The sequence below is a fragment of the Lupinus angustifolius genome, unplaced genomic scaffold, assembly GCF_001865875.1.
Source record: "Lupinus angustifolius cultivar Tanjil unplaced genomic scaffold, LupAngTanjil_v1.0 Scaffold_466, whole genome shotgun sequence".
NCBI classification, from domain to species: Eukaryota; Viridiplantae; Streptophyta; class Magnoliopsida; order Fabales; family Fabaceae; genus Lupinus; species Lupinus angustifolius.
The window spans coordinates 43,203-65,724 of NW_017727854.1; the positions used below are offsets into that span (position 1 = coordinate 43,203).

The window sequence follows — 22,522 nt, forward strand, 5'->3', positions numbered from 1 at the left end:
CAGCTTATCAATAAGTGGCAGATATTTTGTCTAAAGCTTTGTCTACTACAAGGTTTTCTATCCTGAGATAAGCTGCACATTACATGAGTTTGCAGCTCAGAAAATGCAGGACCACTCCATCAGCACTCAGATTCAGGGGGGATATTAGGATAGTTAACCTTATGTGTTGCTTTGTAATAGAGTTAGGCTTATCCTTAGTTTAGCTGGTGGTAGTTGTCACCACCAGTAAGGCTCTTGGTGTTCTATAAATAGAAACCAGCAACTCTAATAACTAATTCAGTTACTCTTTCTCTCACTTCTAATAAGACATCCTTTTTGTCTCTCTTTTGATGAAATTAAATGTCTTCAGTATTAGATAAAAAGATGCAAGAAAGTTAGGTTGTAGTCTTATTCAATGCTTTGACTTCGTAAACAGAGAGGACCTCTTCAGAGAGAACCCCCTATTTATGTGAATGTGTAAGTAATCTTGTATGCTAATAGTCTTATTTATACTCAAAATGAGGGTTATGCACAGCTTGATGTGCAGTATATAAAATAAACATTAACCTATATGCACCAAAGTTGTTATGAATGTAGCATACCTGGAGGCCTCTGAGAAACTTAGTAAATATGTATTATAGTTGACGAATTGTGTTGAGAGAGCTTGAGGCTATAAATCTTGACAACATCTTTTCTCAGATGAAGTGCTTATGCTAGTTGGTAATATGTATTGTCCGTTCATAGAAAAATGGGTTGTAGACTATGCACAAGATTACTGTTGTAACTTATTTCAAACCATAATGTATTCTCAATTGCGTGAGTCATGTTTGTACCAATTGTGCCTTAAAACATCATGCCTCTTGTTTAGCCTAAACTTAAAATATTATGTTTCTTGTTTATCCTAAACTATTCAAGTATGTTTTAAAATACTGCTAGGTTGTAATAGCCACAAATATAGCGGAGACCAGCATAACAATAGATGATGTGATATATGTAATTGACTGTGGAAAACATAAGGAGAGCCGATATAATCCACAGAAGGTATGTTTTCGTTCTCATTCTAATAATTATTCTATTACTCCTTTTCCATTGTCTCCTTTTGAAAATACATTAACCTTTCCAATGACAGTGACTCGAATGAAGTAGAATGAAGTAGTAGCTTTAAGGTGAATAGGTTCATTGATAATAACGTTTTGTTCAGACCCGATATGATTTTTTCTTACTTGTGCCTTTGTATTGGACCAATCAAATATAATTTCTATTGCTCTCCTTTTACTTGTTATTGGTAATTGGTTATTGGATCTTGTTTCATTGTTTTATGATGATATAGAAATTGTCTAGCATGGTTGAAGATTGGATATCTCAAGCAAATGCAAGGCAGCGTCGGGGTAGAGCTGGACGTGTCAAACCTGGAATTTGCTTTTGCCTGTACACACGTCATAGGTTTGAAAAACTCATGCGTCCTTATCAGGTATTGGAAGGAAATTGCTTAAAGGGTACACAAGTTTATGTTTTCTATTTTGCTGCTAATATACTTCCTTTTCCTATGCTTTTTTGGCGTATTCTTATCAAGGTTCCGGAGATGCTTCGAATGCCATTAGTTGAATTATGTCTGCAGATTAAGCTGCTATCTCTTGGTTATATCAAGCCATTTTTGTCTGGGGTAAGGATTAAAATGAATAAAAAATCTGATCAAATTATCCCAACAGTTTTTCTCAATTTCTTTCCATTATCAGGCTATAGATCCTCCCAAGGTTGAAGCAATGAGTTCAGCAATATCCTTATTGTACGAGGTACTCTATAACCTTTTGACTATGTCATTGATTTTAATGTATGAGTTATGGTCAATTTATTTTTAATTTAGTTACAGAAAATATAGCTTTGGTTTTGATCCCAACTATTATATGTCCGCAGAGTGTTAAATTTGACATAATTTAAAAGTAATGTAGTTTTTTTTTACTGTGTCACTGATAATGTATAAGTTATTTTGGATTTAGATTTTTCTATGAATTTCTTTTTCTTTGATTTATAGGAACTATAGGTTTGGCTTTGATCCCATGCTCCGATAATTCTGCGGATTGTTAAATTGGACATATAAAGTAATTCTAAAGCAACACGTGTATTAGGGTTGCTGTCTCATGAATTTTCATTTTCTTCCTGAAACAGATTATGAGGATAGCATGTTGTTTTTGTCAAACTTTGAAGCAAAACTCCTAAGATGCTATGAATTTTTATAAATCATTTAATATCAATAATATATATATTTTTGTGTAAAAATTATACTCTATGGATTTCAACGAGTAAGAGAAGAATAACTTGAGAGGTCAATGTCAACATTTTATTGTTGATGTTGTTAGTCATTAATGTGTGAAAACTCTCAACCATCTCTGGATTAAAAAGGAAATAGCTTAAAATTTTACTCATAATTCAATCATTGATGAGTTCGAGTCTTTGAAAGAATGGATAACATCACACTTTAAATGAATGCACATTTTTTCTTTAACGTCTTTAATTATTAATCGTTTTTAATTTCAAATTATTAGAATAGTTATTATTATTCTCTTTTGTATTCTCTCTTTAGCCATTATGCCAACTGTACTATTCATTTAGCTCCTATATATATGGAGCATTTATTCTTTCATAACAAACAATTGAATAAACAGAATCATTTTTCATTTCTCTCTCTTTGATTTCTTCTCTAAGCTTCAATTAAGCTTTTCTAACATGATATCTAGAGCTTCTCTTTCTTGGTTTCACTGTGATTGAGATTGAGATCAAGAATTCTTGGACCGTCAATTTTCTGGTTGCGCCTCCGTTGTGGTGGTTCTCTGTTGCGGTTTTTCATTTCGCCGAGGAAGCTTCACCAACTTTCTACTTGTGCCTCCGTCGTGGTGGATTCTTCACGATTCTCATTATCGGTGTGGAATCTTCGTTTTTCCTGGTGCTTTGTTGAAGAGCGTGATTCAATTGTTGAAGATCGAGAATTCTTCGTCAATACGTTGCCGATTTTGTGACCTAGGGTTTCGGATTGGCCTTCTTCTTCACTCAATTTGTGTCTTCGTAAACTTTAAAACAATTATATATTTCTTTATAATTTTATTACTAAATTAATCTTAATTATTAACTATAATTAATTATTGTTGTTCCTCCAAAACTTTGTATCAAAATCTGCCAGTGATTACGGGTGTATTGCATGAATAAGGTTTACATACTGTTATGTTGCATGATTACGAGTACGGTAACGGTATCCGATACGGGTACATGTACGAGATATAATTTTTTTTTAAAATCTAGAGTACGAGTACACCGATATAATTTTGAAACATTTTACTTCAAATGAGTACACAAGAGTACCATTACCTGGTACTTACCTGATATGGGTACTTCACCTTCTTTGAAGTACCCATGCAACATAGTTCCCCATCCTAATTATTTTTATTTAGTTGCATTTTTTTATAATCATAACCTTTTTTTTGAACTATACAATATAGTAGATTAAAATCTTCCTGATCTTTGTATTAATTTTGCTCTCAACGAAACCAAAATGTTGTAGGTCGGTGCTCTGGAAGGGGATGAAATGTTGACACCTCTTGGGCATCATCTGGCGAAACTTCCTGTTGATGTATTAATTGGAAAGGTATAGACCCAATTACTTTTTTTCTCCTCTTTTTTCTTGAAAGGATTCAACTGAACATTTGATTTTTAATGCTTATGATGTGTCTCTGCCTTTCTTGTCTTCGCTTCTTGTAAATGTTGATACTGTATATCAAGATTATTGAAAACAAGGTGCTGACCCATTCTATTTTCATCCTACTCTACCTGTTGCTTTTGAATATGATATAAGTATACCATATAAGGCATACTGAGCGAGAGTATGATATAAGTATACCATATAAGGGATACTGAGCGAGCCAAATGATGTTTTGTTTCTTTAATCACAGATGATGCTGTATGGTGCAATATTTGGTTGCTTGTCGCCTATTCTTTCAGTTTCTGCATTTCTAAGCTACAAGTCTCCATTTGTGTATCCAAAGGATGAGGTCTTCTGTCAGTAATTTGATAAACATATACACTAATTTACTTATTTATAAGTAGTTGGATTTTAAACAAACTGTTGTATTGATCTTCAGAGGCAAAATGTTGAAAGAGCAAAATTAACATTGTTAAATGATAAGCTTGATGGGCCTGGTGACGCAAATGATATTGATCGGCAATCTGATCACCTATTAATGATGACTGCCTATAAAAGATGGGAGAGGATTTTGACTGAGGTCAGTGTGGTTGTAGTTTGTTTTTTATACATGCCATCAATAATTATATATATGATTACTTCGGCTGAGGCTCAAACAATTTTACTGTATATTTTTCTCTTAAAAGTGAGTCTACAAATGAAGCAACCCAGTGAGAAGAAACAACTACCCAATTTATTGCTATTTGCTAGTAAACAGTGTTCTTTATATGATGTGTTAAAGAACTAAGGGGTTAGGGTTAGGGAAAACATAAGAGACAAACACTGCTACTAATGTTGAGTGATAAATATGATTGATAAGATAATGTAATAGACTTACATAACCTAGTAACCTTATTTATACTAATTCTTGTGTATACAAGACCAAGATCACTAACACTAAGATTAAAACCCTATATTTTCTAACATGCGGGAAAAACTGAAAGAACTGTTCTTGGTTATCATCACATGGCTTCAGTGGTGGATATACGTGCAACCTATAAGAATAAGAATGCATATGCATTTATCCATAGAAACTGTCCTATTTTTTTGGCTTATTTGATAGTATGGTGTTCTTTTATAGCATTTTTAATTTATTTGTAATTTAAATATGCAGAAAGGAGCTAAAGCTGCACAGCAATTCTGCAATTCTTTTTTTCTGAGCAGCTCTGTGATGTTTATGATAAGGTGTTTAACTTTTTATCTGCATCTTATATAAGACTAAAAGGCTCTTTTGTTTATATGTTTTCTCTTGTATTCATACCCCTTCCCTTTTCATTTTTGGAGGACAGCTCAGCTATCTCCGAGCATTCTTTCTTCTCTTTTTTTATTGACAAATCTTCATTATCTCTCGTCCTTTATATTATTCATTTGGAAGGTTGTCCATCTTTACTTTATAAACATATTTTGGTGCCTCTTCTATTAAAGCAGAGCTGTGGTAGGTCGTTTTGGCTGCTAAATCCACTGTGTTGTTGTGTTTAACTTGCCAAAAAGGAGGGTTAGTGCTTGAATCATATAACCTGCTAAGCAGAGAGAAAAACTAAATATTTAGATTTTTTAAGGGGATCCAGGGGCCATCATAACCTGTTTTTTTTTTATATTTGAAGAAAAAGATAATCCTACAGTGGATTTTTTATGGAGATTTCACTTACCAGTTTGGTGGTAAGTTTCTTAATGCATGCAGCATCGGTTTTTAAAGTTCATTTAATGTCAATTTCTCCTGAATTTTGTCTTTATTGTCCTGGTATAGCTCAAAATTTTGTAATATTTGATGTAAGTTAGGGGTTCTATAAGCAGTGGATTAAATATATTTAGTATCCTTGCTGGAAATAACGCCAAATAACATCTTGAACAACTTCAGTGAAGTGCTAATCCAATGACGATAGTTGGTTAGATTGCAAAGCAAGGAAAATGGTTCTATGATTCTTATATTTTATAATTAAGTCATTAGAAAATTATTTTTGATTAAGGAATCAGTTTTTTGCAGTAACCCAAAGCAAAGGACATACAATATGTAGTTTTAGTATTGGTAGATGCATCTTTAGGGGACTGTATGATGTGCACAGTTTGCATGGAAGATGGGCTGAAATTAAAGGAGTAAATGTCTTCCCAAATTATACTGTTGCTGCCTTCAAACAAATTGACAGAAACTATATGAAAGTACTAGACAGCTAGAACTTTTTTGCCAACATGAGGTGGATTACTGAATCTTGTATAGAAGGGTGGTCCCTGTCAGTATCATTTTGACTTATGCAACAACCACCTCAGAATCTTGGCAGATTTTGTCTGACTTCTGTCAAATTTTTTTCCTGGCTGTATTCCTTCAATAAATGATATGGCTGTGATTTTTCAATGTGTATTTGATTTGGATGTTCTGGACACGCACTACTAATATTTGTTATGCACATACTAGAATGAATGTTAATCCAATCTTTTGTTCACAAGCTATATTTTTGTTTTATCTTTTGTTAATGTTACTAAATTTGTTCTCTTTGATGATATCTCAGAGAGATGAGGGTACAGTTTGGAACTTTGCTAGCAGACATTGGTCTCATCACTCTTTCTAAAGATTATCAGGTGTGCTGTCTTTATTATTCTTGGTAATGGTAATAGGTCTTTTTTAGGCATAATTTACTTCAGTTGAATGCAGTAAAAATGTTTTCTCTACAATTATAATTTATAAGTTTGCGCTTTTCATACTTATAGGTGCATTCCTTTATCTGTAACATAAGAGCTTATGTTATTTTAATATTTCTCAAGTTAAATACATAGACATAAAATCTAGTTCTTCAACCAATGGAAGAAAGTGTAAAAAATAATGATATGATTGGAAATTGGTCTAAAGCATTTGGCATTTGTATATTCTTGTATGGTAATATAGAAGGTATGATGTTGCTTCAGTTTATGGTTTAATGACTTTTGATGCACATATTGTCCAGATAAAGTATTAATAAGTAGATAACTTGATGTATTAATATGGAAAACTGAATATCTTATTTTTTATGTATTGATGAATAGATGATAAACATGATTATATATAGAGAATTACTAAGAAAAGAAAAAAGGAAACTAAATCAACCTAATCAGAAAAAAAACATCTATACAATTCCCTATCACCAATCCCTTGATTTTAGGGATTACAGTTTGATTCTTATCTATTTCTGGTCATAATCGGATTTGTTTGATTATTGTAATTATACACAATATTTACATTGTGACAGATTCAAATCGACATCTAATATTAGCTAAAGTGGACTATATGTTGCCTATCTATTTACCTCAGTAGTTTAAAAAAAAGGTTGTTTGCATTACATGATATAACGTTCTACTCGTGTTTTTGTTCTGACCTTCAATCTGAACATTTAAGATGGACAGAAAGCAGATAGGGAATCTTGACAGCTGGCTATCTGATGCATCGCAGCCATTTAATAAATATGCACATCATTCTTCAATTCTGAAGGTAAGGCTTGTTATTTTGCATGTTACTATCAACGAATGCTAGCTTGTTCTCAGAAGCTTTTAGCTGATGCTTTGAGTTTCCATATCCACATGTGCAACACCTATTTTGCTTTGTGACCAATGTTGTGCATGAATTAGCAGTGATGTAAAAGTAATGTGCAAATATCACTGTTTTATTGCATTGATATTTGAGAGTACACTTGCAGGCTATACTATGTGCAGGCTTATACCCTAATGTAGCAGCTGGTGAACAAGGCATTGTTGCAGCTGCTCTCAGTGGCCTTCATCGGTCTTCTAACTCAGGAAATACTGGTCGCACAGTATGGTTCGATGGAAGAAGAGAAGTTCATATCCACCCTTCTTCTATCAATAGTAACTCAAAAGCGTTCCAGCACCCATTTCTTGTCTTCCTTGAAAAGGTCAGCAAACAGTTTCTTGTGGAAGTTTATTAAATATCCTTTTTTGGATGAAATATTTGTCTTCACACATAACACGGAAATGTATTACCCTCTAAATATTTGTTTAATAAATTTGTTACTTCAAAATTGAAATAATAATGTGATATGTATGTACTTATAAGTCTAAAATTACTGAAATAAACTCTTAACCACCTTTTTTGGCGGACTTAAGAGTAGGCTACGAGACTTGAGAATAAATAGACTATGAACATGATTTGTGAATTGAGTGACTGGCTTGCTCTCAGCAATCATAAAAGCTTATAATTTTTAATGTGATTGCCATGAACATACTCTCCCAAAAGCTTAAGATGTTAGTTGAAGGCATGCCAATGGTTTTATATATGTAACATGCCTACTCATGACTCACGCAATAGCCCTTTGTGCTTAAAATGTGAACTATGCACAAGCCCCTCATACCGTGTTCTGGAATTTAACTTCTTTTTATTTATTTAGAAGAATGGGATGACAAGGATTGGACTTTTAACCGGTTGGTCTTAGTGGATTTGATACCATGTCAAGAACCAAAAGCTTAAGCTATTAGGTGAAGGCATATGGATGATTTTATATATTTAGTAGTCATTTTAATTATTGTTATTATTTCCAACATATCCTCAAGCTTGATCATTTGAATTGATTGTTTCTATGTAAAAGACTTCTTCTCAAACAAAATAGCAGTCTGTATCTATAAATTTGGTTCTTTCATTTCAACTCTAATAGAAATTGTTTTATCCAAATAGGCTCAGAAGTAGCTGTAACCATAAATCTGTGTCTAGCTTCTGCATGATATTCAGCTTGCTTATTACTCTTCCATGAGACAGATTATCTTACATTAACTCTTAAATTAGATCCATGTTTCTAAAGTGGTCCATTCATTTACGATAAATGCTCTAAGGATGACCTTTACACTCTTTATTTCTATTAGAATATATGAAAGTATTTAGAATATCTTCAATTATATTATAGAGAATATCTAGATTGTGGGATAAGATTGCGTACATCTATCTTTGACAGACCCATTAAGTGAGAGCCTTGTGCACTAGGCTGTTTTTTTTTTTTTATGTTTTGTTTCCTTAATAAATTAGGAGAGTCTAGTAGTAATATAAATAGTGGTTAGTAATATTTGTTTTCTATCACATCATCATTCACAATATTATAGTAAAATTTACTATTTTCGATATTACTTTTCCTTGTTCCATATTTAACCCTATAATTTCAACAACTTCCTCGTCCTTCATCACTTTCACATCCTGCATGAATTCCTAGCTTTGAAACCATTATAGATGCCTCAATCATTTTAGTACTGGAACTAATATGATCTTAGGTGACGGAACTCTTAAAGTTTGAGTCATTAATTTCTCCATGGTAGGAATTTCATGATCCATCAAAATTTGGTCCCTGAAATGGCAAGAGACTTGAGGATAGACCAGTCATGTGATTTTTGATTTGCTTGAGTGATTTGCACTCAGCATACTGATATTTATGATATACATAGAAGAACTAACGCAATTTATATTAACACAAGTCATAATAAGGAATTAAACTATTTGCTTTGGCTCTAATGATTCCAATCCTATATTAACTCATAAAGTTCCATATTTGAGATGTTAGTTCTAGAGGAATGTTGTGTAGCTCGTGTTTCTTATAATCATAAATTTGACATTGTGCAAAAATGCTAAAGTCCCATTGGGTCCTCGCAGGTAATATTTGATGTATTTGCCACTTGCTTTTTTCATGTGTTTCTTTTGTTTTTTATTTATCTTTTTAATGGTTTTGGATCTTGTAATGCACTACTAGTTATCATTTCATATCATTGTCCATGTTGTTCTACGCATGTAGAAGTAGAACTAATTCTACAATTCTATTAATAGGTTTGAGCTAATAACTATCAATTATCAGGTTGAGACAAACAAAGTATTTCTACGGGATACTTCAGTCATTTCTCCATACTCTATTTTGCTCTTTGGCGGATCAATTAATGTTCAGCATCAGGTACATGTTATATTACTTTTAACCGGATAAATGATGTTTATTTACTGGAACAAGATGAAATATTTAGGATTTTTGGGGTGTAGTTTGAATATCTATTGAGGGCGAGTCTTGATGCAATGGTAAGGTTGCATGTATTTTGACCCGGAGTGGTAAAAATAGTATTTTTTGTTTGTGAGGGTAAGGTTGTGTACATCTATCCTCCCTAGACTCCACTTGGTGGAAGCCTCATGCATTGGACGGTTGAATATCTATTGAGGAAAAGATAGTTGGAGGTGTAACCAAAAATGGTTGAACGCTGCTCTTGGTATAAATTTTGTCAACTTTTTAATTTTCTTTTATGTGATAGAGTGGATTGATCACCATCGATGGATGGTTGAAATTGACTGCACCTGCCCAAATAGCTGTCTTGTTCAAAGAGCTACGGTTAACTCTGCATTCCATTCTGAAGGAGCTGATTAGAAAACCTGAGGTGCCATTTATTGCTTATATTCCATAGCTAATAATACTACATGATTCCTGCATTTAACAGGAGAATAATATATGGGTTTGTGTTTATTTTTAGAATGCAATGGTTATGAATAATGAGATCATCAAGTCTATCATCGCTCTGCTCTTAGAAGAAGGCCATTTGCCTAAATGATTGAGCATCAAAGCGTCAGAAAAATCATTCTTTTTAAAATTATAGCTGCTCCAAGAATAACTTGAAAGGAAAGCCCTAGCTGGACCATAAGCATCTTATATTTGAACTACTTACTGAGTATAAATTGGTGGTTTTGACTGGTTGTCTGCAATTGAGCTTTTCTCATCGTAAAGGCAAAGAAAGTGTCTCTGGAACATTGCCTATAAGCGATATCAACATTGAGGAAGCAGGCTGCTTTTGTATTGATTGCATATACAATTTGCAACTTATATATAAATTAGACAATGTTCTACTTTCAGATTGATAGAATGGACACAAACAATATCAAGTGTTAGATTCATTAAAAGTAGTAGTAGTTAAAAAGACAAGGAAATCCTTGTTAAAGTTGCTTGAGTGAAATGTTATGTCTATGCAAATCTTGCTCCCTAGGAGGTGCATCATGGGTCATGTTTCCTTCTTTAGGTGCATGATTGTACAAAATGGACGGAGAAAGAAAGGATGCATCCACGACCCGTTCACCCAAGTTACAGCTTCCTGCAACACAACAGCCTTAATAACAGCATGTTTGTCTGACCAAAAGCTCGTCAAAGAGCCATTGCCAACTACCTTCTTTATTATTTTCACAAACCAATTAACAATAACCAATGATATTGACTCTTATATTATTTGGACTTATTTTCATGATATATTATATTTTATTTGACTTAATTACCGTCGTCACAGTTTTTGTTGAAGAAATTATACTTATATCTCTAAAAAAGTTAGTTAGTATAATGTATGTATATAACTAAAGGTAATTTGTGTAGATTTGAAAAAATGGAGGGTAGTTTGTATAATTTCACCAAAATTCAATAATGTTAGTGTAATTAACTATAATAGTTTCAAACTTCTAAAAACTCTCTTAAATAACAACCGGATAATTGAAAATGATTTTTGTTAATGTTATCATGCTTAGAAGATTTTTCTTATCAATTTTGCTTATGATATCGGGCATTGCTTCGAATTTCATGTCAGCTTTAAATTTTATTGTTCCAATATACTGTATTTGGAATGAGTGAAAATTGATGGAATGAAAAGAATGAGAGAAAATAGAAAGACGCAAAAAATGTGATACCCACAAATGTTTTTCACTCCATTGTGCCAAAGAGTACATGTTTTTGGTAATTATTCTATCGTTATTAATAATTTTCACTATTAAAAATAGCCAATTTTTCAAAAGTTATATTTACATAGTCAGTCGGACAATATATTTAATACATCAAATCAAAATATTTTAATATCATGTATAATGAGGATATATAGTATTTTAGATATTTAACCTCATTCATTTTACTCATTTTCCTTCATTTTTATTTCGTACCAAATAAATAAAAAAGTCATCTTTTTTTATTACTTTTCTTTTTCATTTATCTTTCACTTTCTTCTTATTTCGTTCATGAATTATCATTATCTACATTTTAGGACTCAAAAAAGTAAATTACGAAAATAAATTTATTATATTTACGTAGTGAAAAAATATATTTAATATATCGAATAATTTATATTTAAAAATTACCCTGTGCAATAAGGATATATATGACATTGGATACATTCAATTTCTTTCATTCCACTCATGTTTATTTATTTTTCTTTCAACAAAAACTATTAAAAAATCATTTTATTTTCCATTAATTTTCATTCTTTCATTTTTCATTCATTCTATATTGTTTTCTCTCGTTTTCTTAGGTTAACCAAACATACTATCAATAGACTAATTTCCTCATTGTTTCTAATTCTAAAAACTTTAAATAGGCCTTGATCATAACATGATTACATAGTTTGAGTGATTGGAATTCAATTAAAAGCTTAAGAGAGATTTAAATCAATTCAGAATCTTAGTTCTAGATATCATTTGAATCAACATCCAATTTTAACATGACTTAGAACATCTCTACTTTTAGGTCTCACATAATATTTTATAATTTAATACACAACTCCAGAAGAATGATATTTATTTTTTCTCTAACAATAAATATCATTATTCTTATTTACGTCTTGCAATATATTCCACAACCTATCAGACAACTTCTCTCTTCTCCTTTTTCCTATGAGTTCCACATTTCTTATAAGAAATGTTCTTCCGTAAGGAATATTCTAATAAATAAGAATCATACGGGTAGCAAATGAATGAAGAATATTCTTATTTCAATAATAATGATTAAGAGATGATCTTAGTTTAGTGTGCAGTTGAGTTTGACTGTTAATGTAAATTTTTTCTCTGGTGAGAAGGCAAACAATCAATCAAAAATAAATTATTCTGAACAATATTTTGGTTTAATGATGTAATATTCTACTATATTTTTATGGTGATTAAAAGGGTAAGAGTTCAATTTTTGTGAGTAACACTTATTAGAAGGAATAATCACGAAATCTAAAAGAGATTAATTTCTTACACAAAAACTGATGAATACCCTAATAGTACCCAAAAAAGAGCATAAATAAGTTAATTATATGTGAATCGTTGTTATGTGTGATATATGTGATACTGATTAGTGTCTTGGGGAAATAATTAATTTTCCAGTACACAGTTGAAGTGGTTTCTACATACAAATATAAATGAACTAATAAATAGAACATTAGTGGAAGAAGAATAGGACCTAAGGTCCAGTAAATAACTTGGTTAGATAGTTAAGCTTTGAAGGCAAATAAAGATTTGGGTTTTGATTCACATACTTACTGGTAACCATGAGCTTTTAAAGGTATGAAGGTAATTGAAAACTTGAACGGGTGTTATTGGAACTACTCTAAGGTTTTTTGATAAACATGATTTAATTACATTTACAATTGAGTTTGACTGCAATTTCAACCATTATCGGTATATAAAGATTATGATGTTGATTTGTGAGATGATTATATATATATATATATATATATAATGATGTTATCTTTTATTAATCTGAATCTGAAAATACATAGATATATAGATAATGGATCTCACTTAGGTTTAGGTCGGTGGTTGTTCTTCCCCAAAAGTCCGGAGAGGGAAGCACAGTGTGTAGAATTGTAATCGCATTTCTCACAACATGACTCCAACAATTCAATCACTCTAAGGCATCTGCATCAATCATACAATAATTCACAATCTCTCATATAATAATTCTACATATCAATGACTCACAATCTCTAAATAATTTAATAATTACAAAAAACAAACATACTTTTGAGGGAGAAAGTTGTTCTTAGTGAGGCAAGCTTGAATCTGGCAAGCCTCTTTCTTGCATGCCTCATTCTTCTCCTTCCTTTGTTCCGCCATCTCTCTCTCTCTATTTGAAACTATTTCATGAAATAAATAGAAAATAAACCTTTTTATCTATTAAAACATGAATTTAAGGGTTTGTTTGGTGGTGAAAATAAAATAAAGAAATATTTACCTCCAACACGATACACTAAGCTAGTTAGCTCACGCATTTCTCTGTTAAACAACATAAAATTGAACCACCAAAAACCCCTACCTTTTTTGTTTGAAATATCAAAGACAATCATCTAGGTTTTGGATAAATGGAGGGCAAAAAAACATGATAATAAGATTTAAGCATAATAATTGAAAGAAAAGCATGAGATGTAAACATAGTAATATTTTTTTTTATGAATCTTTAATGATTCATAAGAACCCTTTAATTAGGAATATCTAGTTCCATTTCAATTTCTCTTTTTGATGACTTTGTTTTCATCTCTCTTTCTTCCTTTTATGCATTCCTTGACAATTAGGAACTCAATTTCCTTCATTCTCTATTTGGCAATGCACTTTCCTTCTCTATATGCTTCTCTAATTATCATTTTGTATTTCTACTCATAAGATAATAAACAATGACATGACTTTTTCAATGCATACAGAAAAAATAATTCATCTACTATCATGGAAACTATCCATGAAGTGAGAGAGGAGAAAGCTAATAACACACCCCCCTAATATTAATTGCCAACCACCATCCATCACATTAGGCACTTAGGCACTTTGCTTCATATTAGTAAGTTCCAAAAACATGGACCAATAATTGTTGAATTAATCTAACAATCATTAGTTAGTATAAGATCACAATGATGGCATTGATTTGATGGTGTACAAGTGTGAGGAAAAGGGAAATCTGCAATATTCTATGATGCCCATTCATTTCTAACACAACTCCACTCATAGAATAGGAAATAGATTTGATGAATGTGTATGTGTCCCATTTGGTGCAAGCATGATAGGATAAAAACATGATAAAGAGTAAGATAAGCATGTATCGTGTTCCATGTTTGATACACACCAGATAATAATAGCATTGAAGTGGTGATGACAATGATATTCAAATGTAATGGTATAGGAGGAACTATCCTATCATGCTTAAGCTCAATAGGCCAACGTGATAAATGCATCTCATTTGATTGGCTTACCAAACTCCAACCGTATAAAACTAACTACTATATCTTATATCCGATATCTTGTCCAAAGAAGCGATGGGTTTCTTTTCTTCGGAGTTTTAGCTAAGTCGGCTGAGCCTTATAGCAAAAAATAGCTAGTTTCATGAGTGTCCCTCTGATAATTATAATATTTTAACTTACAAAACAGAGCCATCTTTACAATCTTATGCACGGTTGTAAATTATTGTTTTGTTGCCACATCTATAAGAAAATTAGCTGACTCGGATAATCATCAGTCTCGTGGCAACAAACTATGTCTCTGTAAAACTGCAGCAAAAACAAGTAGACATTACATATAATGCAGGTAGATTCCCCAGCAGATTCTCAAATATCCCATCTCTTCTTAACCCGAAACATTAATGCTGAAGATTTTATGTCGTCTTGTGGCACTTGAAGCATGAATTGAACTTTCATCTTCATTGGAGCTGTTTTGGCTTTCCCACCTTCATCTCCAACCTGTGAATTAAGCAAACAGGGTCATTACAAGTAGATTATTGATACTAGGCTCATATTTTTCTTAGAAGTTAGAACTTCCAAACAATGGAATGACATCTTTTCTTCACTCCGTCATAAATATCCAATCAAGCTATCTCATACACCATAAACATAACCTTGGTACAAAGAGGATTACACCGAAGTATTAAAAAATATTTAGTTATGTGCACAAAGCAATATCATGTATTGCCTGCACTCTACAATTTGTAATATATCAATGGTAGCTGTCAACAGTTATTATGCTAAATGTACAAGAGTTCCAACTTAACACTAACATTCAGCTAATAATGTTTGGCGAAAGAAAGATGGGGAGGTATAGTAACAAAACCTCAGCTAGAAATGCACAACTCCACTGATATTTTAGTTCATTGACAGAGACATACACTTGTCGTGTATCGAGAAAATAAAATGAAAAGGAGAACATTGGAGTAAGCATGCACATTAGTCAAAAAATAAGCATGAAATTGTGAGAAATGAAATCACTCCTGTACCCTAAAAAAGGTGGTCAGGTGCATGAGGCTCCCATCTATTGGGTCTGCGATGGTAGATGCACACAACCTTACCCTGTAAGCATAGAGGTCATTTCCAGTATTTAACTCATAACCTCTCGGACACTACGCAACAACTTGAACCTTGAACGTTGTGTTGAGGCTTGCCCTCATAGGAAAAATATGTATAATCATAACAAAATATGGAAACGATGACGTCGGGCATGAATTCCATAATTGCAAAACAGGAAACATACCCAAAGAGATGCCCAGCCAAGGCGAACCTCCGAATCATAACCAGCTTTAAATTTGAAGTCTTTGCCATAGGTGCGCTTGTAGACAGCACTCCAATAGTTGGAATCACAATTGTACCAGTAGCTATACATAAAGTATTGAAAAAGCAACATTAGGAAAGAACAAAGGTTAATTCTTTTTATTTATATTAAAACTTGAACTGAAATGCTAGATGATAATAACCTTCCAAGTTAATTAATGAAAGAAGGATATATAGCAGTGGCAGGTATAATGACACAAATAGCTTGCTTCTAATTTTGGAAATGGGTAGGATTTTAGGATAATTTAACTTTAACAAAAATTGAGTAGTCAAAGAATAACAACATAAATTGTGAAGCTTGTGAGGTAGGGAACAAACAGAATAATATTTTTTAGCATGCCATATTACCTGGAAACTCAATGCTTAAAAGCCAAGACAATTTTAGAGCAGAATCTAATGATGGGAATGCTTAAATTAAGAAGGAGTTGAGAATGAATATAAGTACTAAGTAGGTTTAGTTGGTAGTAACCTGAACTTGTCAGAAGGAGTGAGGCGACGCTTAAATGCAAAGGAGAGAGCATTGGAAGGGAAAGAAAATGATGGAATAAATGACATTTGGTCATCCTGCATTGCATTGCATTGCATTGTATTGTATTGTATTTATTTGAAATGAAAGATTGAAATATATATATATATTATATGAGAGTTAAGTAAGAGAGGACCTTATAGGAATATGTTAATTTGAAATGTTGATCCTGGTATTGAGCAGTGCAGAGTCCATTAAGAAATTGAGCTTTGACAATCCCATTGAGTGAGAGTCCATTATTAATATCATCATTATCCTTGACCACTTGGTCTTCCTCCTCAAGAGAAACTTCACCTATAGGAAATGTAAAGGTTGTTTTTGGCTGCAATGAATAGAGAGATAAGTATAATAATAATAATAATAATAATAATAGAGAAATAGAGAAATAGAGAAATGATAGTAGTAACATACATACCAATCGAAGAGGAGAAGGGAGTGAAGTAGAGAGGTGAAGGGAATAGCCAGGAAGATGAGAGAGATTAGTAAGGAGAGAAAGGTCTCCTTGTTGAGAATTAAGATCATGAGTAGAAGTGAAATGGAGAGAGGGACCCACATTGAAAAGAGTATTGAGAAGAGCATTGTGTTGTTCAAGGTCATAGTGGAGTGAAAGGTGTTTTGATACAAAACTCACCTGTGGCTCAGAGATTTGACCTTGTGTGTTATTATGAAATGAAAACTTCAACTTCGCAAGGCTATCTAACAACTTACAAGATATTTTATGGAACAATATATTGCTGTCACTATCAAACTCACTCGTCACTCTAACACCAGGTATGTTTCTCTTCCTCTTCTCCATTGAGATCTTCAAATTAGGGTTTTCAATTGCAGATTCCATCATTCACCAACCACACTATATCACCGCTCCTATATCCTAAGTCCCCTAATAATATATTGCTCTACTTTAATTTACAAATAACAATTGCAAATATCAACGCACCACCACACCTTCTATCCAAACAGGATCCTTACATCTTATTTATTTATAATAACCACACACAAAATTATTAAATATTATAATAATCAAACACAGTATTCCATAAATTTTATAAATCATTATTATTATATTATCTATCATTAACATATAATCAATAATTTAAATTTTTTAATTAGTTTGGTATAAATTTTTACAACGATATATTATTGCTATTATAATTTTAATTTTAACTTGATACATCAAATGTATAAAACTCTATATTAACAATTATAAATATTAAACCAAAATAAAAATTCAATGACATGAAAACTTAATTCCATTAGCAAAAATGAAAGGTTAAATTGTTAGAAGATTAATAAATGATAATCTATACTAATAAATTATTTATTAAATGATTATTTATTCACAAATATCTAAAACAAAGAATTGTTTTTTTAATGTCATCATTTATAACTTATAGAAAACTATTTGTTTAGTTTATTATACTCATTAATTTATGTAATCATTAATACACAATTAAGAATGCAGTAAAATATTATTTTAGGATGATTTTTCATATTACATTCTAAACATGACAAATTTATTTAATTATTTTACCCTAATTATATACTTTACTTGACCTTCAAAAATAATTATGATAAAAAATTAACAATTACATTAATCAAATAAGCTCAATTATAAATAATAATATCCAATACAAAATATTATATTTAAGAGTTAAAATAGAAAGACAATTGATAGAGTAAGATAAGCTAGTGATAATAATAGAAGAAGAGAGGTGAAAATAGGAGTTAGATTAGATGTTGGTGTGTCTGAAATCCGCATAAGAGGTTTTGTTGTGTTCTCTTCTCCCACTCCCAGGGATATCTATTTCTCTCTCAATCAACAATCATCATTATCAATACCATCCTCGTTTTTCTTTCAATCAGGTTTTTTTCTAATTATTATTTATTCATTTCCTTCTTCTTCATTCCTTTCCTAATTTGTTGCCATGCCTCTGTTGTTTTCTTATGTCAAATTATTATTATTATCATTATTATTATTATTATCATATTTATATATGTATGGTGGTATTCATTCATTCATTCATTCATATGCATATGCTTTCCCTAATATTTAGGGTTCGTTGCTTTTTCTTTCTTTCTTCAACAACTACCTTCAGGTTTCACTCATTTCTCCATCATCCTAACAACGATATTTCAATTTGATTTTATTTAATCATATCTCTCTGTTTCGCAGTTTGTTTGATGAAATAGCACAAACCTAAATCTTATTTATTTTCAATGTTCAACATTTCTTCTCATTCAACCAATATTTCATATGCTTTCGTTCTCTAATTCAGTATTTATAATTTGTCTTTCCTTCCTTGTTCTTTGGCTGCTAGGTGAATAATAAGGGGGAATGAGTTTGTCATAATTTACTTAATGGTATGATGATGGATCACACTGAACTGCAAAATCCCATTTTCATAGAAAATAAATCTCAAGATGACAAACTTGAATTCCAAACAAATGAGAAAGGAGAGGGTAGCGGTGTAGATTTCTCAAGTGAAACACCATTTATTAGGAGGAAAGAATCCACACCTTATTGTTGCAACGCCAACAAGCTCAAATCAGGTGTGGCTGCAATAGATTGCGAACTTGGAGGTAATGATGACGCAATCAGGTTGGAGAAGAAACTGTGCAGACAAGACAGGATTGAGTTGGGTCGGTTGTTTCAGGGGGCACTGAGTTCCTATGACTGGGATCTTGCAGAAAGTTTGATTCTGGTTGCTGATCCACAAACACTTAATGATGTCTTGTGCATTACGCTGGATTCCATCTGGTTCTTGACCACAGAGCTAGAGCTTAATGGAATAACAGGATTTATGGCGAAGATCATTGCTAATGGTGCTTATGACTTCACACGAGCTGCTTTAAGGACTTCATTCCTTGCTTCATGTGTCTCTGCTTGTCAGAGCAGAACAATGAGTCTTGCTGATTCAGTCAATTTAATGGCCCACAGGTACAACTGCCTCATCACACTCGCATCTATTTTAAACCAATGGTTTGGAAAGAGATTGTTCACCAACAGTTTAGCTCTTTTAGAAAGTGTGCGCATTTATAATTTTATGTGTGTATTTTTTTCTGTGGGTGGACCGGGGGATGACTTAGCATCTTTTTTGTGAGAATGGGAGGAGAAAATATAATCACAAGTTATTGAATGAATAACTATGATTAAAACACATTTTAAGGTTACATGACTTATATTTTACGTTCGACCATTCATGCAAGTCCGACCTGGCAAGATTTACACACACATCATGTCGAGGATGTGCATTTTAGGCTCTCTTGCAAGTTTCACGTTGAGGGGTTTGAATTATGTCCATCTCTTAACTATGCTTTTGGCTAGGTTGCATGAGCGTCTCCAGGAGTGCAATGGAGATGAAGTCCTGAAAGCAGAAGCTGGCTCAAAGGTTAGGAAATTTACTGAATGGGCTCTGAAATGTATAGGCATCCATTCACGACCTCAGGATGATAGGGATAACGTGATACACCGCTCTGCTGTTGAGATCCAGCTCCAGTTATCTGCCTTCAAGACATTCCTAGATCTTGCTGGCAACTGCCTTACAGGGAAGGACTTCACCGAGGCCTTTGATGCGGCTTGCTTTCCTCTTACTCTTTTTGCTAGCTCATTTGATCCTGGTTGGGCATTTGGTGTGTCAGCTACTGTGATCCGAGGGTTGCTGGGAATGTTGGTGGAGGGGGGTGCTGACAATGTTAATCAGTGTTTCTTGGAGGCCTCACGTTTTGGTAGTACAGAACTTGTGCGCATACTGTTGCAGGTGATCTGACTTTGACCTTTTTCTTTTCCTCATTTTCTTTATTGATCCATTAATTGGTGCCCCTCCAGTCCTTGTAGTGACATTAGCAACTTTTAGTATTATCAGTTTAAGCAGCTGTTTTGTATCATTGTTGAAGGCATACTTACTGAAATGCTGGTGCATTTAGTTGCAATCTGACTATTTTTAGTGTTATATCTGATGAGTGATGATTATGCTGTGCAAATGGCTGATATTGTAGATAGACTCTGGAGACTGGTTTATGGGTAGATTATTTTATCCAGATTATGGGGAATGATAAGCTATGCCTAGCCTTTTACATCAGATAAGATTATTTTATCCTTCCTTGTAAATCGGATAAGATAATCTATCATTCCTCGTAAACTGGATAAGAAAATTAACCCACAAACCAGTTTCTAGAATTTACCTGTGCAATATGAGCCATTTGCACAACAATCTTCACCTTGGCGGATATTCTGCTCATTAGGAAATCTCCACAACAATCTCCACCTTAGTGAATATCCCGCTCCGTAGGAAATCTACACAATGACTAACTCTACTTCACAATTTTCTTGTCTACTTCTCTTTATTTTCAGTTCTTTTATTTGATTGCTTGTTACTAAGTACTAACGTTGCTCGACGACTGCTTCTGCTGCAATAACAATTTTTTTAGATAAATTATGTTGTCTTTAAAACTATTGTTCTTTTATGGGGTAACCCCCAGTGTATATACATATATTGGAAGTGAGAGGTTTGACATTAATGCTTTACCCCATTGATGCATGCATGAGAATTTACACAGAGAATTGCCTATGTTTGGTGTTTTTATGTTGTTAAGTCTAACTAGCGTGTTTTATTCATATTTGTGTGCAATTTTGGGGAATCGAAATATACAGATTGCACGAAGGAACAGCTTGCATGTTGATGTTGACTTGGCATTGGGCTTTGCCTCCCATTACTGCAAAATTGGCACTATGGAGTGCCTGGTGGAAGAGGGAAATGCTCTAGCCTTTTTGGGCCCTTTGATGAGAGCTGCTGAGAGGGGCTGCATGCAGGTTGTTGAGTGGTTTGTGCAGAGGGGTTGCCGAGACATGGAGCTATGCCTTGCCCTTACAGCGGCCACTTCTAGCTGCCAAGTTGACATTGCTGCTTATCTTCTTCCACATGTACCCAAGCAGGTCCTCGCAGCACTTAGTGTCGAAATTCTAAAGGCTGCTGGTGAACGTAGTGGTGGATCTCTTGATGGTGTAGCATTCCTCCTCCAATCTGATTTCCTAGGGGATCCGGCAGCTACTTATGCTGTGGCAGATATCATTGCTAAATCAGAGGGTGAGGGTGTTGCTCCTGAGCTGAAGACCTTTCTTCAGGAGCATTGGTCAGAAGCAGCTTACATGGAGGGATTAAAGGTAGGGGAAGAGCATTACATGAATCTTGTGAGAATCATTAGATGGGGTGAGTCACCTCTTTGCTTAAGAGATCTTCCAGACCCAGTGATTGTGGGAATTGCTTACCTCCCTCTTTATAGAGTTTGTGTCAATGCTGGTGGTTGCTTATTTTCACAGAGGCTTAGGGGACAACTTGTTGAAGCTACAAGAAGACTTGGGGATAAGATCTTTTTTGATGAAGTAACCCAATGTAGACAACTAATGGTGGTTTTGGAGCGTCATCTTCCCCACTTTTTGCTTAATTAATAACCCCACCATCCTCATGCTTAGCTATTAGCTATATTCTCTTTATTTTAGTATCATATGAGAGAAAAATGTATGTACTGACAATGTATAAGTTTTATGCATATTGTATCATCCACCATTTATCTTTAATCATTATTGGCTTTTTAAAAAAAAGTATACAAATGAACTGTGGATGATATAGACCGTATAAATTTTTATATTGATATTTACACTATTGAATGAATGTCAGCATTAGCTCCAAGTTAGTTAGGCTGGTTTCCTACTTCCCTTTAGACAAAAAAAAAGGGATAATAAGTATTAAAAATGCACACTTAAGATATTGTAACATGTACTTCTAAACTGAAAGTTTAAAAGACAAAAATAAATAAAATTGAGAACAGTGTTATCAGGCTAAGTAAAGCAAGGGGGCAAGGTTAAGAAAGTAAAATTACCACCAAGGTTTAAGAGCATCTTATGTTTAATAGATATATCTTTTTTAGCTTAATATATTAAACATAATTTAAATATAATTCTTTATTAAAAATGGCTTATAGAGAAT

The 22,522-nt window shown here is 33.0% G+C and overlaps 4 protein-coding genes across 6 annotated transcripts in view; 2 read left to right on the plus strand and 2 right to left on the minus strand.

Annotated features, from left to right (window-relative positions):
* LOC109341453 (DExH-box ATP-dependent RNA helicase DExH7, chloroplastic) overlaps positions 1-10,894 on the plus strand; it is a 35,892-nt gene extending 24,998 nt beyond the window's left edge. Inside the window, exons 26-39 of the mRNA XM_019579367.1 lie at positions 916-1,020; positions 1,310-1,450; positions 1,553-1,642; positions 1,716-1,772; positions 3,533-3,616; positions 3,921-4,019; positions 4,110-4,250; positions 4,824-4,894; positions 6,214-6,283; positions 7,074-7,166; positions 7,372-7,584; positions 9,520-9,612; positions 9,959-10,081; positions 10,175-10,894. Coding sequence (XP_019434912.1) covers positions 916-1,020; positions 1,310-1,450; positions 1,553-1,642; positions 1,716-1,772; positions 3,533-3,616; positions 3,921-4,019; positions 4,110-4,250; positions 4,824-4,894; positions 6,214-6,283; positions 7,074-7,166; positions 7,372-7,584; positions 9,520-9,612; positions 9,959-10,081; positions 10,175-10,252 — 1,458 coding nt within the window. The 3' untranslated portion in view covers positions 10,253-10,894. The remainder of the gene's footprint in view (positions 1-915; positions 1,021-1,309; positions 1,451-1,552; positions 1,643-1,715; positions 1,773-3,532; positions 3,617-3,920; positions 4,020-4,109; positions 4,251-4,823; positions 4,895-6,213; positions 6,284-7,073; positions 7,167-7,371; positions 7,585-9,519; positions 9,613-9,958; positions 10,082-10,174) is intronic.
* Positions 10,895-13,165: 2,271 nt separating this feature from the next.
* LOC109341475 (cx9C motif-containing protein 4) lies at positions 13,166-13,586 on the minus strand. Its single transcript, XM_019579397.1, has 2 exons — positions 13,450-13,586; positions 13,166-13,346 (listed from the first exon to the last, which is right to left on the minus strand). Exons 1-2 carry the CDS (start codon positions 13,542-13,544, stop codon positions 13,226-13,228), a joined length of 216 nt encoding a protein of 71 aa, XP_019434942.1. The 5' UTR covers positions 13,545-13,586; the 3' UTR covers positions 13,166-13,225.
* Positions 13,587-14,779: 1,193 nt separating this feature from the next.
* On the minus strand, positions 14,780-17,403 carry LOC109341474 (outer envelope pore protein 37, chloroplastic). Its single transcript, XM_019579396.1, has 5 exons — positions 16,954-17,403; positions 16,675-16,860; positions 16,482-16,576; positions 15,936-16,056; positions 14,780-15,151 (listed from the first exon to the last, which is right to left on the minus strand). The coding sequence occupies exons 1-5, from the start codon at positions 17,374-17,376 to the stop codon at positions 15,020-15,022; spliced, it is 957 nt and encodes a 318-aa protein (XP_019434941.1). The 5' UTR covers positions 17,377-17,403; the 3' UTR covers positions 14,780-15,019.
* An 829-nt stretch (positions 17,404-18,232) lies between these two features.
* LOC109341471 (ankyrin repeat protein SKIP35-like) lies at positions 18,233-22,082 on the plus strand. Of its 3 annotated transcripts, none has more exons than XM_019579390.1 (4): positions 18,233-18,401; positions 18,857-19,476; positions 19,864-20,296; positions 21,190-22,082. In XM_019579390.1, the coding sequence occupies exons 2-4, from the start codon at positions 18,902-18,904 to the stop codon at positions 21,982-21,984; spliced, it is 1,803 nt and encodes a 600-aa protein (XP_019434935.1). In that variant the 5' UTR covers positions 18,233-18,401; positions 18,857-18,901; the 3' UTR covers positions 21,985-22,082. The 3 variants fall into 3 exon arrangements, with proteins under 3 accessions (XP_019434935.1, XP_019434938.1, XP_019434936.1); XM_019579393.1 differs by lacking the exon at positions 18,233-18,401 and adding an exon at positions 18,617-18,634; XM_019579391.1 differs by lacking the exon at positions 18,233-18,401 and having other exon boundaries at positions 18,669-19,476.
* The last annotated feature ends 440 nt before the right edge of the window (positions 22,083-22,522 follow it).